We start from the raw sequence: 20,257 nt of genomic DNA, 5'->3' as shown, positions 1-20,257 counted from the left end.
ATTTACAAATTATTTTCGTAGCAAATTTTTCTGACAGAGGAAATTACATTTACTAGGATCCTACAAATAGGTTGAACAAAGGATTGACTTTTTTTTTTCAAAAAACATAAATATGCTGCCAAGCATTCGTCCATTATTTTGAGGGCAATTGTTCTAAATGTGACGTTTGATAAACTCCAGATATGCTGGAAGAGACCAAACTGATTCTAGCAGCTACACCAAGGCAGATAAAAACGAAATACAGAAGGAGACCTACAAGAGTCATGGCCGCTAAGGAAGTATGGCTAAAGAAAAATAGTATTTACTACAAAATCTCATGAGTAACTAAAGTGACTGGCTGAAAAAAAATAATGACCCAGAGGAAGCCCTGCATAATGTTATATGGCATTCACTTTTTTTTTTTCTGAGCCCTTGCCGGGTCAAAGAATGTGTCGCATTACAGAGGTGCAGGGCAGATATTTCTTGCAAGCGGGAGCCTCCGTGGCTCAGTTGGTTAGCGCGCTAGCGCAGCGTAATGACCCAGGAGTCTCTCACCAATGCGGTTGCTGTGAGTTCAAGTCCAGCTCATGCTGGCTTCCTCTCCGGCCCTACGTGGGAAGGTCTTCAGCAACCTGCGGATGATCTTGCAAGCGTACTATTGATTATACATACATGAATATTAAAGCATCTATAATTCAGACCTAAAATATAGTCTATAATTTGCACCATGGTATTTTTAAACTAGCCTTGAAAATGACAAAAAAAACCTGGAAAACCCCTTGAATTTCATTTTCCTGTGCCTGTACGAACCCTGTCTGAAAATACTATTTACGGCAAAAACTTCTGTCCGTGTGCGCTGGGCTTAAGAGCGCACAGTAAATTCGTGGTAATTAAATGCCAGCGGTAGGTCTATGTCTGAACTATGACTATGTAGTAAACTGAAAAACAAGTCTCCATGCATAAGCATATACATGTATGTAGGCCTACGTGTGAGGCCCAATGTGGGCTATACATGTATATGCCAGCATCTGGCCCACGGTGCATGTATTCCATAGTTACTAATTAATATGTATTTTCATAGGCCTACATATGTTCATAAGCTACAGTGGCCATAAGACAGTACACATAAGGATGCCTTTACCTGGCCGAGTGGGCGGTGGGTGGATATTTACGCTTTCCCCATACCCCGCCATTAAGCAACTCTTGAACTAAATAAGCCTACCTTCTCATGCTTTGAATCGTAGTGATAGGCCTATTTACCAGTAGCTAAAAATACTATACACACTACATTTTATGAACATAGGCCTGCCTAGATGTTTTATAAATATAGACCTACTCACTTCTAGAAATGTTGTTTGACATGTAGGTTTTGTATCGTAGACATATTTTATTGCATTGCCAAATGTGCATGCGCATTCATATTTAGAAAAAACATGTCTACTAATATTCATGCCATGTATATGTTTTGTGGGCCTCCGTGGCCGAGGTAATAAGCGTGCCAGCGCGGAGCAATGACATAGGAGCCTCCCAGTAATGAGATCGCTGTGAGTTCAAGCCCGGCTCTTGCTCGCTTCCTCTCCGGTCGTACGTGGGAAGGTCAGCAGCAACCTGAGGATGGTCGCGGGTTTCCCCTGGACAGGCCAGTTTCCTCCCACCATAATGCTGGCCGTCGCCGCGTAAGTGAAATATTCTTGAGTACTATCTAAAAACTACTGTGTACTAGTGGTACTGTTAGTGTTGTTTCAAAAATGCACATCTAAGGTGTTGTCGATGTGCATGTCAATGTATCAAAAACTCTTATAACCTGCGTGGTCTCGTGCACCCAGTATCTGCTGCTTCCACCCACGCTTTACAAACGTGTGTCTGGCTCCTGGCGAAGTGCCGTGGTTTCCTCTGGGCTCTGCGCATTTCCCCTCAACCATATACTTGTATTTTTACACAAGAATTATAGAATATTTTATATTAATCTATATTTATGTCCATCCCTGGTTTGTTGATACAAAAGATCTTGAAACTGGAAACTTGAAGAAAAAAAATGTGTCCATGTTGTGTCTGCATTGATTGATACCTATACCAGTGTTACGTCTGATTCCACTAATACACCAGACATGGGGCAGTGAGTGCATGTTCCTTATGTATTTAGTTATTTATTTGTTTTACTTACGCGAGAACGGCCAGCATTATGGTTGGAGGAAACTAGGCTGAGCCCTGTGGAATCCCACGACCATCCACAGGTTGCTTGTTGAGCTTCCCAGGTATGACCAGAAGGAAACCAGTGTGAATTGAACACAGCGATCGCATTGGTGAATTCATTGCTCCGCGCTGGTACGCCATAGCACTTCTGCCACGGAATTTAGTAAAACCTCTGTCATACTTGACCCCACTGGTACGCTAAATTTAGGGCAGTGGGATCATGTTCTTTATGAATTTAGTATATGCAAGTATGCGTGAGGTTTAACGTCGCATACATAACAATTTTTCAGTCATATGACAACGAGGAATCAATGGAAATATGCCGCCAAAGTGCTGCCGTCACTGAAGTATCATGCCAAAGACTCCAGACATGACCCCCACATTGTCACATTAAACACCGGGTCAACCAGTCACGTTTCATTGTTCTAACCTCTCAGTGCTTAGCGCCAAGCGAGGCAGCGGCAAGTGCCATTTTTAAAGCCTTTCCTGTCAGACCTACGGCCGGACAGGAAGCCAGCATGAGCTGGACTTGAGCTCACAGCTACAGCCTGCATGGGTCATTGCGCCGCACTGGCGTGCCACGAAGGCCTCCCTACTCGGTTGAAACATTTCAGTGAAATAGGCTGGGTTGAGGTGTAAACCAACCCGGGTTTGATCACTTGCTCTCTTGACTTCGAGACGGACGTTCTAACCATTAGGCCACCGAAACGGTCTCCTCTATTTAGTAATACCCAAACCCATCACTGGTGGCTGGAGTTGTGGGTTTGTGTTCTATCTGTTTGGGGGTAATACCAGCATTACACCTCAACCCAGCCTATTTCACTGAAATGTTTCAACCGAGCAGAGAGGCCTTCGTGGCACGCCAGTGCGGCACAATGCAGGAGCCTCTCACCAGTGCGATCGCTGTGAGCTCAAGTCCAGCTCATGCTGGCTTTCTCTCCGGCCGTACGTGGTTAGGTCTGTCAGGAACCTGCGGGTGGTCGCGGGTTTCCCCGAGCTCTGTCCGGTTTCCTCCCACCATAATGCTGGCCGCCATCATGTAAGTGAAACATTTTTGAGACCAGGTAAAACACTAATCAAATCAAATCCAACCGATTAAGCCCTGTGTACAGAGAAGGACATTCCTGGAAAAAGACTCTTTGCGGATAATTACATGCTGACGGCACTATATTTTAATAATAACCTGGAAAGCATCTGACAAAAGAATTGTTGTATCCTATGTTATACTTCCTGAATAGTAAATCATTTCCTGAATGTTCTGGTTGCCTAGACAACCAAATCTTCGCGAACCAAGCGTAAAACATTGGAATGTCTATTTATTGGCATTTAGCGATACATCTACATCTATACGTCATACTGGAATGACGTGCGTGACAACGGTGGTAATTATACGGGAGTGTACCTGGAAAATGGAAATAGCTTGTGTGATTTGTTTTCTCTTTTTTTAACACCACCTTGTAATTGCGTCTGTTACGTAGTTAAATGTTTTATATAAATACATATGAATGCTGGACAATGGAAGGTTAACTTTTTTATGTAAATCCAGATATGAATGTGCGATGGAAACTGCGAATGGGGATATGTTTTTTTATTGCTTCTGCGAAGTAAATCCTATGCGCGCGTGGGCTGCCATTGGTTTGGCATCAGTTTAACCACGTGGAATGGGATGTAGTTCACCGAGGAAGGTGCATCACGACTACTAATCACGAGGTATGGGTTCAATTCCGAAATTGGACAGTGAATTTGTACATTCCCCTGCTCTCAATGTTCCCATGGGGAGCCCTGATGATAATAAACACGCATCAACACATTAAACTAATGGCCGTTTGCGCTGTCCCACGTTCGTTGTCGTGCAAGTCTGTATGTCACACGTGAGAAAGTTCGTCAGTAATTTTGGAAAGGTCATGTGGTTTAAGCTGCGGGCACTTAGACTCCCTCCCAACCATGCACAAACGTGACCGCCATTGTATTTCTGTAAAACATTCCTGAGTATGGTGTTAAGCAATAATCAAAACTAGAAAAGTTGATGATCGACAGACAAGCAGACAGACAAAGAAAAAGGTCTTTTTCCACAATAACGTTATGTTATTTGTTGTGTTTTCTTTTGCATGCATTTCTTAACCATGCTTGCAACTATATATGCGGTCTTGATTGTAAGGCTTTGATGCACACAGTTGCTAGTCTTGGCGGCTATGTTTACTGCAGGCTTATTCCTTTTCAGTCGTTTTCATAATCAAGCGCATCAGCACATTAAACCGTTCATGAGTTAAATTTGCATTTACGACAGTGACGATGGAAGTTAATTGTGTGTAGCTAAAAACAATATGTATCAACTGACTCGGTTTCTCATGTGCAATATTAAACTGAATATTCTACTCTATAGAAAATGCTTTCATCACATTTCAAATAGTATTTTTTGTCTGCAAATTTTTTTTTAGCATTTGTATTTTTCATATTTCACTCTGGCACAAGCCGACGAAACAGCGTCTGTATTGCAGGTGGAAAGACTGTCTTAATTTGAAAAAAACATGTCTGATGTCGTGAAGACAAAATGAAATGATTTGCTTTGCCAAACGGGTGAAGACAAAATCAAATGATTTGCTTTGCCCGAATGGTGAAGACAACATGAAAAAATTTGCTTTGCATGGATGGTGGAAACAAAATAAAATGGTTTCCGGTACTTTGCCCGAGGGTGCATGAACATACCCTGAAGAGGTCGATCGATCTCCATTGCCCGAACGGTGAAGAGAAAATGAAATGTTCTTTACTTTGCTCGAATGGTAAAGACAAAATGAAATGATTTGCTTTGCCCGAATGGTGAAGGCAAAAAGAAATGGTCTGTTTTGCCCGAACGGTAAAGACAAAATGGTCTGCTTTGCCCGAGGGTGAAGGCAGATTGAAATGGTCTTCTTTGCCCGAACGGTGAAGACAGCATATATGAAATGGTCTGATTCGCTCCAACAGAGCTCTAGTTATTGATTTATTTATTTTTTGATTTATCCATTTATTTATTTGATTGGTGTTTAACGACGAGAGATTTACTACTGATGTACAGTTATGTAAAAACAAATGCACACATATAAACGTCAGTGGAATGTGATGCGACTCAACTTTGCTTCAAATATTAATTGAACGCTATATACAGTTGAAGTAAATTTTGGAAGTGTCTGTTTTCCGTATACTCGTTAGATATAGACAGCTGATAGTGTTTTTCTCTGCGATTAGAAATAGAAGACTGTTCATCCCATCGGCTATTCTCAAACCAAACCTCATGCCCTCTATATTATTATTTCCATTTGTACATATCAGTTAATATTTAAGCTCGTATTGGAATACCGGTGGAGTATACGGCGTTCACCCAGATCAAATTAAATTAATAAATCCCTAGAATACATTGTGGAAGGTACGCACAAGTATAGAGGTATGTATATACGCCTACAGCTAACGAATTTGAAACAAGGATAGCAGAGCTGCGGGGTATTAAAATCGACAATCACGAAATGCAGTAACGTTCAGTAATGATAGCATAGGCGAGCTGTGTGATTTGGTTATAATTCAATGTCGTTCTGAGCTCAGAAAGCTTCACACGCTCTTGAGTATTTATTGGAGATAAGCAATCGTGTGTAGGTCTTAGCAGAGGACACATTTTTATGTTGGAAATATACAATGTGATGAGTAGTTCCTAACTATTGAAAGTCAGTAGTTTGGAAGATGTGTCCGAAAACTGCAGTCGTTGAAACTGAACAGAAAAAAGATGGGAAAAAGGAACGATGACATTTCGACACAAACTGGACGGTAAGAGCTAAAGTAAAATCATAGTTTATACCCATTCATCCCCCTTTTGTTAGTCTATTGACATTTTCATCTACCAAAAATATATAGCTATCCTGAAAGCAAAAAGTAAGAAATAATATCGAATAAATCGAGAAATGATGCGAGTCGTTTTTAAGCAGTAGGTCATGCACTCGACAGCAATACGCATTTAGTTTATAACATTGAATGATTGTCTATAGCTGTCTTAAACCATCTCAGATGCTATAATGAACTGTCATCGCTGTGGGGTCGAACTATATACGGTGTTATACCGTGTGACTGCCATATTTTGATATTAGCCTCCAAACGTCGACAGTATAGCACTTTATGGATGCTAACATCCAAACATCGCTCATCAAATGTATATTGACCTACTACTCTATTACCGTCAGTCGGCAAATTAAGCACAGCTTTTTATAGCTGCAGCCTTGACGTCAGCGATAACATAGAGCTCTGTCGAAACCTGGTATGGTAAGGAGGGGAATCCACCCCAGTGCAAGAAACTGTGCACCTCAAGAAACGAAACCGACTATTGCTGTGATTGACAGCTGTTGACACGCTCAAGAGGCTATTTTTGCAATTCTGTTTCACTTCCCTTTTCTTGTTGTATAGCAAGAATGCATTGAAGCAAGGTATAGGCCATAAAATCGAAAACTTGGTAGCGTGCTCCAGTCACACTGAATTTTTTTTTTTCATTAGACACTGTAGAATGGGGAAAAACACTGCATCACAAACATAAGTTTGTGAAAAATTCTTGAGCACCCAGTTATGCACCAACCAATTAAATACATATACATGTATAACAAATGTTCAGCCTTATACTTCCGCTACGTGTAACATATTGATGTTAACGATAGCGAGAGGACCACATGTTAACCACATGTCAACCAAGATTCACGTGTCATTCCCCTACAGTTGTCACACATTACGTAATAGCATGGCTTAACAATTATCCACTTAACTCCATGATAACACCTCTCCGGCCGTACGTGGGAAGGTCTGACAGCAACCTGCCGATGGTCGTGGGTTTCCTCTCGGTTTCCTCTCACCATAATACTGACCATCGTCGTATATCCTGTTCTCCATGGTGACTCCGTTAGTTCATTGTACAATGAGGGTGACTGACACATTATGGCAGAAATACGGCTTTTAAATTTGCCAAATTATGACAAAACTGATCATATTATAAATATTATGAAGTCTATTTTTTACAAATAAAGGCAAAAGTTGGGAAAGGGTGGGGGAGATCTTGACTGGGGGTGGGGTGCTGAGCTGGTTTTGCGCTTCTCAAATTTCCGACCACTGATGGCAAATATCCACAAAATAGTATAGGGGTTGTTAGAAATTCTCATAATCTGGCATAACTTTCTTCATTTTGCTTAAAACCATAACGTTCGTTTTAAAGTTTCTTCTCATGTATCATTCAAATTTATCTTATCTTTAAAGGTTATACTGGGAATATTTTTGATATGCATTTAATGTTAAGGAACGAAACATTTTAACTACTCAATGTATTTAAAACTAGATTCTCCCCCCGAAATGTGCATACCCTTGCTGTATGTTCACCAAGACGCGTGCAGATTGGTCAGTTAGTGGAATCACTCCAGGGCCAGACCTTAGCTAAGGCAGTCATTCAACTACTTGACTACTGCTTGTCTAAGATACATGTGTCTTCAGAACTGAACGAGGAAATTTAATCAACATTGGTATGAGGGTCTTAGTTAACTGATTCGATTTTGGTTGCTGTAGGCGTGTCTGATTGTTCGTATGACCCTGAATTACCAGTTCTGATTATAGCTACTACTTGTCTGCAAGATATCTCTTGGATGGCTGGCCGGAATTTTAACACATTTGATTTCATGCTTTCACATAAGGACATTATATTAAGTGGTTACATTTTTTCCGCTTAACTCTATACAAATTGTGATTGAAAAACTGCTTGACGGAATTTTAACACATTTGATTCCATGCTTTCCCATAAGAACATTATATTAAGTGGTTACATTTTGTCCACTTAACTCTATATAAGTTGTGACTGAAAAACTACTTGACGAACTTCATCAAATTCTCTCATGTGGATCTTACAATCTGGTTGACCAGTTGGTGCCCATTTCCACTGGCTACGCTTGTTCATTTATATACAATTAAGATATTTACAGAACTATTTGACGGAAGTTCATCTAACAGGAGCGTATGAAGTATATGAAAAGTGGGGGTGCCTTCATCATAAAAAGGGTGAGGCGAGGGTGCAGGGACCGCCAAGGCCCTGGAGGCTCTTGGATCCTATATAACCGTACACGCTTTTGAACGTCTTTTAAGAGAAAAACATCCAACCTCGAAGATGTGATGAAACATACTGCACATTTTGGCAAAAATTTATTGTTATCAGGTCGCTTTCATACTTTACATGTATGTATACTTAATTTCCGTTGAAATACTGGCTGTGTGAGTTGTAAAATATTTACTCAATTAACGATCTGGTGATGAACTGAACAATGTTGATTATACATTGACTATAGTACTGGGGCACGTATATAGGTGGAGAGGTGATGGGGTCGTGCAATTAAAGGAAAGCGGAAGAACTAACTCTGTGAGATTCCAGACATCCAGAAACAGGTTGGTTTTTCGGGCAATTAAAGTATATATTGACAGAAGCCTTTGTTACGACCCAGACTGTCTGTATTATAAAGAGATGGCTTGTTCGAAATACACGACAGTTCAGCCGCACAAAAAAAGTAACCAAAACCAGCAGATTTTATTTTACAACAATTTATTAGCTTTAACAAGAACAGATAACAAGACGTTTGCAAATACTAAAGTACTTAAGTTTAACAAAAAGGATAGCGGTATCTATACAAATACTAAAGTAATTACATGTACAACGGTGTCAAGTCCAAACGGACGCATATATTCCACAATATATACCACACAGGCATAAAAGCTCAGAGGCAAATTCACAAGAGGGAAAATCCACAGTATAACTGAGTGTATGACGAAATATACACAAAATTCCACAGACAGGGTCCGTGTATGCTGTGTACACAAGAGCACAAATTAAATATACAAGTTCAGACTGAACAAGTGCTCGGTGGAGATAGGATATAACAAAGCCAGAGGCTATAAAGACACCAAAATTCAGCACAGAAGGCTTACTAAAGTAACACACAGCGAAAGCATCCAAAGCTCTCAATAATTCTCCGTTCTCTCCCTTTGACCTGCTTTCATAGGTCTTATATAGCCTGGTGGAATTGTCTAGAATAAGAAAATTCCTGAACACTTGATGTAAACAAACAGGCACCGAACTGAGCGCATTCTGGAATATTCTAAGGTAGAGGCAGACAGCAGGCGCTGAACTCAGCGTATGTAAACAGTGGCAAGCTAAATTTAGAAACTTACGGCAGTCGTGCACACAACACCTTTAATTTGAAAAATATTGAAAATTCGTATGGCAAGATGGAGTTCGTCTGAACGGGGAGCTATATCTGTAGGAACAGCCCTAAAACCGCAAAAATGAATTCCTTTCCAGCATTATGATCAAAAGTAAACTCGATATTTTCTAACGATCTTTGTGACGGAAAACGTCGGTTTAGTACGTATTATCGTCTTGTCAAAATATGCCTTCAAAAAGGGTAAATATTGCACTAAGTTATAATGCCGGCTAAGAGGAGTAATTAATAAACGTGCATGTTTTCACTCCGTTTGAAACTTGAGTTGCATTGCCCGATTTTGCAAATTATAAAATTTCAGACACCAATTTTTAATAACGAGCGTTATTCCTGAGATTAGGATATCTTACCAATAAAATTACAGTGCGTTAATCTGTTTGAACAAATTAAAAGAAATGTTTTAATATCTGATACAGGGAAGAAAGCATTGAACGTTCGCTGTGGTGTATTTTTTACGTGGTTGGGTTGAAAAGTATTGGGGGGTTGGGGAGAACATGTGTTGGTCTCCCCTCCCACACTTTTGAAAGCGCATTTCTCCACATTTGGATCAGAGAGTGTTGGTATTGGCTTCCAAATTATGTTTTGGTGGTAAATTCATTTTCATTTGCAGTCTATGTTTTGTCCATACATAGCTACATGTATGTAGACATGTAATATTCATGTATATGCACAGATTTATAATGGGGAAATAATTTTCAGTCTGGCGCCATCACCTTTCTGTAGCTCTGATTTTTGGACATAAGCTCTTCGTTGTGCTGAAGGGTTTTGCCGAGCAAATGAGTATCACAAACCGATAATATCTTTATTTTAATTAGTAAGATTTGCTGTATCAGGTAATGTGCTGCATAAATATATAGATAATCTGATTATTGTTTTTTGCCTTTAATCCTTTCAGGTGTCATTGTTTATTGGACTGGTTTGACTGATATTTTGTGTCGTAGTTTTGAAAGTTTCAGTTAAAATTTTGTTTTCAGGGTTATGCGTCAAGGAAGCCCTTTTATGTATATTGGCCATTAAACAGAAGATAGCATAGCAGTTCAACATGCAAAGAGATGACACAACACCTGAATTGATGGGGACATTCGTGCCAACGCGACAAAACTCGCGTATCCTGTGCGTACGTTCAAACTCAAGTTCAACACTGTCGTATAAATTATGTATTCTTAAGACCGGTAACAAAATAAATATTAAGTAAAGAGAAATACCCATTCATTAATCTTATACACTACATGCATGTCAGATTATTCCAGTAGAATCTAATAAATTCATACAGGAGAAATTAATGTGAAAAGACAGTGAATTAAGTGCGCAAAAGCTATCCTATAGAAAACACCCTCTTATATCAATTTTTTTCTGACAGGAAAATAAGTATGGTCTAAAAATAATATAAAAAAAACTTTTATAGAATGTATTATATATAAATATAGGTTAGTTAGGAGTATTTCGGGGTGCGGTAAATAATAAACAACTTGCCAGCATGTCATTACATGCCACAAGCTATTGCGTATTACACCTGTGTGTACAGCAATTTGCCAAAATAACATTCTAAACTTAATCGAGCTTTACAGAAAGTACTATACAGAGAAACGACTATACATAGACAGAACGAATGACGAAAGCTGTTCACCGCGTTACGTAATTACCGGCCTTTGAGCCTTACTGTCTCCAACAGGCAATACAACTGGAAGTGACCGTTGCCCGTACAATATCATGGTAATAGGCACTAAAGGCCTCAAATTCACTTTCGTCTTGATTTATCCCTTAATTAACGTAAATATGTCGCCATGGCAATTAGACCTGTTGTACGCTTTATAAAACTTCTCACCTGCGGCTTTTGGTTATGATCAACATTCCTTTGATGTGAGGCGATATTTAAGAGCTCCCATGATGTCACATGACACATGCTGGGCTGTGAATGTAAAGATAGGTTGACCTTGCGTGTTTACGTATACTCGAGCTCTGCCCTTGTAATTGCCCGGGCTTGCACGTGGGAGAATGACGCGCCCACTGTGCTGGCCTATAGCGGTAACCAATACCGCATATATATCTATAGAACATTCGGATATCGCTGTTGAAAGTCGATAATTTGGGCGTTTTCTGGAAGCCTGCCAAGCACAGAACTTATCTGACACAACAGCCTCGCTCCAACGGACCATATCCGTTTAGCACCTGTTTGTAAGGACATAAGTATAGGCGCGCAGCAAGTCATTTCCCGCGCATATCTTTGTGGCTGACAGTTTTTTGTTTTGTTTTTGTTTTTTTTTTTGTTTTTTTTTTTTTTGTTTTTTGTTCACCTGGAAGTATTTGGTATATCCTTTACTTGTGTACTTCTGCTCATTTGACGTGACAACGTGACAAGCTGCCCCGTTGACTCAGCCTTGTCACACTTCCTTATATATACCGTGGCTTCAGGCGACGTTCCACCAGTCAACTACATACTGGTAAAAGCCTTTCACGTGTACAGTGTTTGCAGACAACAGGTGTTGATAAGCCATATTCAGCTTCATTCACGACATGTTGTCGTTTATATATGGCTAATGTGAATTTCTTCTTGACGAAAACGACAACTTAAAAGTACTTTCTTTTCGGAATCGAAAAGGAGACAAAAGGTATTTTTTTCAACGTTTACCGAAGACCACCATGGGCTGTGCTACAAGTCAACGGAAGATAAAGCCAGGTAAGTTGACGTTGATTACCTGTAGCCTGTTGTCATTTAAAATATATGTAACTATACAAGCGCATGTGTATATGTGTATATTTTATGGTGAAGTCAACTATTGTGCATGCATGACCTGTTATATATTGTGCATATATGAGCTGTTAGAAAAGATAGACGCTATTTACTCATTTGTGGGCCAGGTTTCCTTCTACCATAATGCTGACCGCCCTCATAAAGGTGTGATATATTCTTGCGTACGACGTGAACCACCATTCCATGAAATAGAAATTATGTGTTCGGTATTGCACATCGTGTTCAAATATATATCACTGCTACCGGTGTTGGGTGATGATCTGGTTTATGCTAGGAAGAAACCCACACGTTACTTTAGCTACAGTTACGTGAAAGAAAACCAAAATTTAAAACCACGTATATCGACCTACAGCCAGTGGTGAGTTAGCTGGGCTTTTGTGCTTAAATTGCACATTGGTATATGTGTACTAAGTTGAAGAAGTTGTGTGATAAAGGGTCATACACTTCTACTTTTTGTTCATTTTCGTTTGTCATTGTTCATTTGTCTAATATTTCAAAAAAAAGTATATATGTCTCTACGTTTGCCTTTTCGTCCCTCTGCTTTTCGATATCTTGGCGCTCTATTGCGAACGGTATTGAAACTACTGAAGCATTCTTACTGACCTTTTCGTATCATACCGGTAGAAAAAGAAATTGTCTTGGTACATTATCATATGTATACCTTTTCGCGTGTTTCCGTCTTTTTTTCTTTTTCATGCCCTTGCGTTTTATTCCGAGCTGTGAACATCTCCAAAATGTAGGCTACATGTATCAACACAGGGCTTATCTTTATTTATTTATTTAATTATTTGACTGGCGTCTTACGCCGTATTCGAGCGTATTTCACTTATACCATTGGGTTTGAATCACAGTGACCACATTATTGAGAGGCTCCTGGGTCGATCATAGCACCGCGCTGGAGCGCTATCCACGTCGGCCAGGGAAACGGTTTGTTTTTAATAAACGGGTTCCTTTTCTCTTTTCCCCTCCATTCGCTTTTCCATATCTTTAACCGTGTTCTAACTGGATCCCCATATCGTCTTTGGACATTTCCATACGAACCAGTTTTATTTTATTGTAGATATAACTTGCTGTGCTGTGACACAGTGGACGTTTTCTCATGTTTCGTATTCGTGAATCTGCCTACATGTTTATTTTCACGTCGTATCGTCGTATCTAGACCCAGGCGGGCGAACTTGTCTGAGTGATAGAAACCGCTAGACCCAGGTGCACGCCCTTGTCTATGTGATAGAAACCGCTAGGCCCAGGTGCACTCCCTTGTCTGAGTGATAGAGACCGCTAGACCCAGGTGCACGCCCTTGTCTATGTGATAAAGAGCGCTAAACCCAGGCGTGCGACCTTGTCTGAGGGGTAGAGACCGCTAGACCCAGGTGCAATCCCTTGTCTGAGGGGTAGAGACCGCTAGACCAAGGCGCGCGACCTTGTCTGAATGATAGAGACCGCTATACCTAGGCACGGGACCTTGTCTGAGTGATAGAAACCGATATACCCAGGCGCGCGACCTTGTTTGAGTGATAGAGACCGCCAGACTCAGGCGCGCGACCTTGTCTGAGTAATACAGACCGCTAGACCCAGGCACGCGACTTTGTCTGAGTGATAGAGACCGCTATACCTGGACGCGCGACCTTGTCTGACTTATTTATTTGTTTGATTTGTGTATAACGCAGTACTCAAGAATATTTCACTTCTACGACCGCGACCAGCATTATGGTGGGAGGAAACCGTGCAGAACCCGATGAAAACCCACGACCATCCGCGGGTTGCTGACAGACCTTTCCACGTGTTGTCTGAATGATAGAGATCGCTATACCTAGGCGCACTTCCTTGTCAACCAACACATCCGTAAATTGTAGCTGTTGCCCTCTACAAGATAAAATGTTATACGAGGAAATTAATCTGTGGCTGCCCAGTTCTCATCACAACCTTGCATGCATTTATAAACTTGTTTCTCGCCGTCCGGAAGAATAGACATCCCTATAGAGTTTATGTGTCACGTTAATTTGTCAGCTACTGAGGGACCCGGCCTATCCCCTGGGGAAATTCCCCCCCCCCCCCTCCTCCCCTTTCCTCGTCAGCTAAGTGACAGACATACCTGGCCAACTCCCTGTGATATAAAACCACAGCATATACAGATATATCATCTGTAATAGCCTCAATAAAACATAATTGTCACGTGTATCTCTTCTTGCCGTTTTACAGATACAAACGCAAACGATATATGCGAGGGGGACAAAGGTATGACCAAGGTAACATTACGCGGTGACGTCACACAGTGTCTGGCGGCTCGCGAAGAGAGGCTTAGACGGGTCCGAGAGAAGCAGGGCAGGATGCTTGGAGCTGCTGAGGTGCGTACCCGGGTCACTTCTCACTGTGTCAGTAGTTAATAATGAAGAAACAGTATATGAGCCCTGAGGGTCCTCTCATTATATTTCTTTTTAAAGGCTTCTTGGTACTTCGTTCGCTTGGTGCTTAGCACTTGGTGACAAATCTGTAGTACTGCTCCGCTTGGAGTCAGTGTACTGTGACAGTAAGGCATCATGTCTGGTGTCTTCGGCATAGAGTTCCAGTGAGGCAACGTCACACCTGTATATATGGAAGGTCACTCAATCAGTTAGTCAGTCAGTTTTTATTAAATCAACCATGTTGACGGACACGTTGTTATAGTAAATACATTTGGCAAATGTTCCTTTTGCCTGAAAAATTCCATGTGTGTTTAACGTTGCTGGCGCTCCCAGGACTGTAACTTATTTGTAGGTAACTCCGCCGTCTTGTATACGGCATAGGGAATTAAATGAAATCTATTTGATTGGCAGCTTTCACAATCAAAACACTCGATCCCTATCTGTCGGTGGTGCAATTTGCTAAGTAAATATTCACCCCAGCTAGGATTCAAATTTCTCCCATGATATGTAGGCCAGTGCAGGAAGGGTCTGTGCATTGATTTCAGACTTCCATTTAATTTTGAAACGTCATCATATTTTCGTTGCCTGTACGGCGTGACAGCTTACAAGTGCCAGCATTTGACGTGACTGTGGTTAAGCAGACTTGCCCATACGCATACTGGTCAGTAAATAGAATGTGACGAACAGTGTGTAAAACGGTCGCTATCAGCATCCGAATTCTCTTAGTACTTGCACTTGTGTAGATTAATCCTTCATCTCAGTAAAAATAATAATTACGGTTATCGCGACCGGTGTATTGAAAATATACATTTACCCATTTCATTTTAAGAAATTCAAGTCCAACCTTTTAGAGGTGAATAATATGTAATATATATCAAGATTCATTTCAGTCTTTGCTGAAAACTTTTTAAAGTAAGCAATGTACCAGTCGTCTGTTCATATCTTGTAGAAATCAAGTCTAGTTATGAAAGCAGATGGTTGTTAACATTTAATGGTACTGGTTTTCATATGGAATTCTGACTATTTCGGTGACCTGCTTACACTAAACACAGCAGCGTATTTAGGATTCAGTTTTGACACCAGTTTTACTTTATACTCAACTGTAATTTAACACTTCAGCCTGGATGGACATGATATATGACATTCGAATGTTTTCTGGTGCACATTGTTAGGATGTTGGGAATTCTTGTCGTACATGTATACACGCAGTAATTCTCATCGTACGTGTAAACACGCAGGAATTCTCGTCGTGCATGTATACACGCAGTAGTTCTCGTCGTATACACGCAAGAATTCCCGTCGTACATGTATACAGGCAGGAATTCTCATCGTACATGTATACGCGCAGGGATACGCATCGTGCATGTATACACGCAGTAATTTTCGTCGTATACATGTATACACGCAGGAATTCTCGTCATACATGTATACTTGCAGGAATTCTCGTTGTACATGTGTACACCCAGGCCGACATACAGTGACCTTCATTATGACAATATAGATAACAACTGCATGTTGCACATATACAGTATGTTTGAACATGTAGTTGAGTCAACAGAAGTTGAAATATTCTATAAACACGCCACCGATTTGCAAGAGACCATACTGTCAGTTCAGAAGATATCTAAGGTAGGCTTTAATGAAATAGCTCTTAGTGACATTTATTAATATTTATGTGATATATTTATTTAATTGGTGAGTACGCCGTACTCAATAATATTCTCTTAGTGATAAATCGGTACAGTTTATTAGAGCGCACAGCTGCAGACTTGTGCGTATGAAGATATAAAACTCTGTTACTCATTTATGCTAGACTACATGTATAAGCCATTGTTACTCTTTGATGTTATAACAGAATGCTGAACACAAGCATGTAACTGAAACGGAATTCCTAGTCAGCTATGCCACATGCTTGTCCGCGCATGCCACCCATTCTTCACAGCTCCAATATAATGCCCAAGTGTTCCGGTGTGTCAAAGCTCTATTCTCGGATAGACCTATAAATATGTATTGTACACAGATGCGTTACACATTCGATTCTATACACAATAATTACCTATGAAAACTTTAGCAGCCTTGCAGGAGGCTCTACGGTTGGTTGAGTTTAGGCCGATATGTACAGATGTATATGGAACCTTGGACACGGTTCACTGACGGGCAGTCGTCCATGTTACTGCCTGGCATGTTGAGACAGGAACAGTGTGTTGGATACAAGTTCTTTTTATTGGTACAACGAAACTATAGCCAACGTGTTCTCATCAACAATGCGGCCGCATTCTATGACAAGGCCTGTATGCTTGAGCTTCAAGATGCCAATCAAAACTCCTTTACCCCTGAGCCCTAGAGAAAGTTGTTACGAAGTACAATGACTTGACTGGGACCATTTTGATGTATTCATGCCTTTGACAATATTGCTGTAGTGGTTCATAACGTAACACACCAAAAATCGATAATCGATAACGCTGATCAGCTCATTTGGAAACTAAAAGAAAGAATTCTTTTGACCTATAGGTCAATTCGTTATTTTTTAATTATAATGTAACTCTACTGACCAATGAATCATGTTTCTATTTTCAGGCTATGTCCGCCAGGGTGATGGATGACCACGAGCGCCTTTCTCTTAGCACGCGGGCTACATCACGAGCGACGTCACGGAATACGTCAGGCACAACATCCCCAACTAACCAACCAGCAATCAGTAAGTACACATACATCCCAGCTGTCATAGATCCACTGAAAATCATGCAAAGTTGCATCACTTAACACTTCCAGGCGAGATTTAACAAGATTTACGATATTGATCTGTGCTGAATCCAACATTGCATTTATTTATTTGATTGGTGTTTTACGCCGTACTCAAGAATATTACACTTATACGACTTATACGACGGTGGCCAGCATTATGGTGGGAAGGAAATCGGGCAGATCCCGAGAGAAATGGACGATCATCCGCAGGTTGCTGACAAACCTTCCGACGTACGGCCGGAGAGGAAGCCAGCATCAGCTGGAAATCACAGCGGCCGCATTGATGTGAGGCTCCTGTGTCATTACGCTGCGCTAGCGCTTTAACAACTGAGCCAGGGAGGCTCCGAAACAAATTTGTAGCTTATGCTGCTATACCGACATTTTACAGTGGAAGGCCCGTAAAGCCTATCAGTTCGCTGTGCCAACCTGGTAATGTGCAGTGGGTCACTTTATATTTATTTATTTACTTGATTGGTGTTTTACGCCGTACTCAAGAATATTTCACTTATACGACGGCGGCCAGCATTATGGTGGGTGGAAACCAGGCACAGCCCAGGGGAAACCCACGACCATCCGCAGGTTACTGGCAGACCTTCCCACTTACGGCCGGAGAGGAAGCCAGCATGAGCTGGACTTGAATTCACAGCGACCGCATTGGTGAGAGGCTCCTGGGTCATTACGCTGCGCTAGCGCGCTAACCCACTGAGACACGGAGGCCCCCGGGTCACTTTATAGGGCACCAGTCTACATGTATATGACTCTCCATTTCCCTTTATTTCAGAGCACGTCAAATTTGCGGATAAGGGAGCAATGTTGTCAAGAGGAGACAGTTTTTCGAAACAGTGGTTTTCCGGCGGTAGAGACGGCTTTAAGGAGATTAAAGACTACCATTACTTTGGAAGTCGGAAAAGAATGGCCTCCCCAGAAGATCCCTCCACTCAGAACATTGCATGCAAGTCAGTCCTGAAAACTCCAACGATTGTCTTTCCCACGTGGTCACCAAGAGATGGAACTGAAATGGACAAATTGTCCAGAGCCGTTGCAGTTATATGACAAAGAAGCTTAATGGATCACATAGTGTTTATGGGAATATATTTTTCTGCGCATGTCAGGTTAGCTGCGATTGTCACTCTCCAGTGTCCAGGGCTAAGGGACAATATCTGCAATTATTACCTGCTTTCGGTCGAAAGGAAGTGACAATATCTGATTGCATGGTCGGCAATTAGTACAATTGGGTCAGGCGATCGATTGAGAGTGATAATATCTGCAATTATCTCGACTCTCGATAGATGTTGATATTGTGTAAGCATTTGATGTCGGTTGTATGCAGAATGAAGTCTCCTCTCCATATCATATATGTATACATATAAATAGCGAGAGCGAGAGAGACTGATATTTCAGAAATTCATGTCGGCTCTATGGGCAGATAGAAAGTGACAATATCAGCAATTAATGTCGCCTCTGTAGACATGCAGATAGAAAGTGGCAATATCAGCAATTAATGCCCGCTCTATAGGTATGGAGATAGAAAATGACAATATTAGCAATTAATGTGGGCTCTGCAGATAAAAAAGAGACAATATCGGCAATTTATGTCCGCTCTGTAGACATGCAGATAGAAAGTGGCAATATTAGCAATTAATGTGGGCTCTGCAGATAAAAAAAGAGACAATATCGGCAATTTATGTCCGCTCTGTAGACATGCAGATAGAAAGTGGCAATATCAGCAATTAATGTCCGCTCTATAGGCATGCAGATAGAAAATGACAATATTAGCAATTAATGTGGGCTCTGCAGATAAAAAAAGAGACAATATCGGCAATTTATGTCCGCTCTGTAGACATGCAGATAGAAAGTGGCAATATCAGCAATTAATGTCCGCTCTATAGGCATGCAGATAGAAAATGACAATATTAGCAATTAATGTCGGTCTTCCTTCGCTTGAGATTGAGAGCATCTCAACTGAGGAGAATGAAATACCCGTTGCGTCTTCCTTGTTTCTTTTGACGAAAGAATTTCTGCATTCATATTTGAGTTACTCTTTAGAAAAAATTCCCTAAAAAGTCGAGAAAAAAATCAGAACACAGAAAGCTTAAATGTGACAAGATAATACACACCCCAAATGGAATTTAAATGCATTGTTGGTAAATAAAATTTTGAAATGTAAAATTCACAGGAGAAAATTTATAATTGCTTCCATTGTGTTTATGTGTTTACTTAAACTGACCCTGACCCTTAGGTTATCGCATGAATATTGCACTGTGAATAACGATACTGAAATCGGTATGTACACAAAAAACACTTGTGTTGCACCATATGAACACAAACTTATGTTCTTTCCAGTAAGTCTCGTGTAATGTTTAAACAAATCTACCTTGTGTTGAATTAACCTTGTGTTTTATTATTTTGTAACACCATCATGTGGACATCACATTTATTTAACGCATGTTTGTGTTGGAGGTAACACTTTTCTGTGTTGAAGGAAACAACAGAGGTTATGTTAGATTACAACACCAGTGATTTTTGTGTGTGGAAAAGTGAATTACAGCAAGCTTCGAGATCTGCGCGATAATAAAACTAGAGGCAATATGCTCTGAACACTCCAAAAATGATCACATCTTAACAGAAAGTCTGACTGATGTTATAGTCTATTTCTTTTAGCCAGTCGTCTGTGTTCAGCTATCTGCATAATTAGTCATACTTGCTACCCAAACTGCATTTTCACGTAACAGCACAAGCTCTGCACATTGATACGTTGTACGTCTATATATTATTGCAAAGAAATAATACTTTGCCGATTATATATACCTGGTTTCAACACCAAAAACTCATTGCCTCGATTGACGTCATAATTATTCCGAACAAGTGGCATGCTGGGGAATCGGCGTGGGGAGTAATTTGTTTTTCAACAGGTGTACAAGCATGCG

At 40.7% G+C, this 20,257-nt stretch overlaps 1 protein-coding gene across 1 annotated transcript; it reads left to right on the top strand.

The window, feature by feature from the left end:
* Window positions 1–11,868: 11,868 nt before the first annotated feature.
* LOC135480685 (uncharacterized) lies at window positions 11,869–19,708 on the top strand. The gene is made up of 4 exons (XM_064760586.1): window positions 11,869–12,108; window positions 14,383–14,528; window positions 17,163–17,283; window positions 18,112–19,708. The coding sequence occupies exons 1-4, from the start codon at window positions 12,072–12,074 to the stop codon at window positions 18,381–18,383; spliced, it is 576 nt and encodes a 191-aa protein (XP_064616656.1). The 5' UTR covers window positions 11,869–12,071; the 3' UTR covers window positions 18,384–19,708.
* The last annotated feature ends 549 nt before the right edge of the window (window positions 19,709–20,257 follow it).

This window comes from Liolophura sinensis, chromosome 13 (assembly GCF_032854445.1).
Source record: "Liolophura sinensis isolate JHLJ2023 chromosome 13, CUHK_Ljap_v2, whole genome shotgun sequence".
In the NCBI taxonomy this organism is placed as follows: domain Eukaryota; kingdom Metazoa; phylum Mollusca; class Polyplacophora; order Chitonida; family Chitonidae; genus Liolophura; species Liolophura sinensis.
Note: the sequence above shows the minus strand (reverse complement) of the source record. Positions and strands in the feature narration are given on the sequence as shown.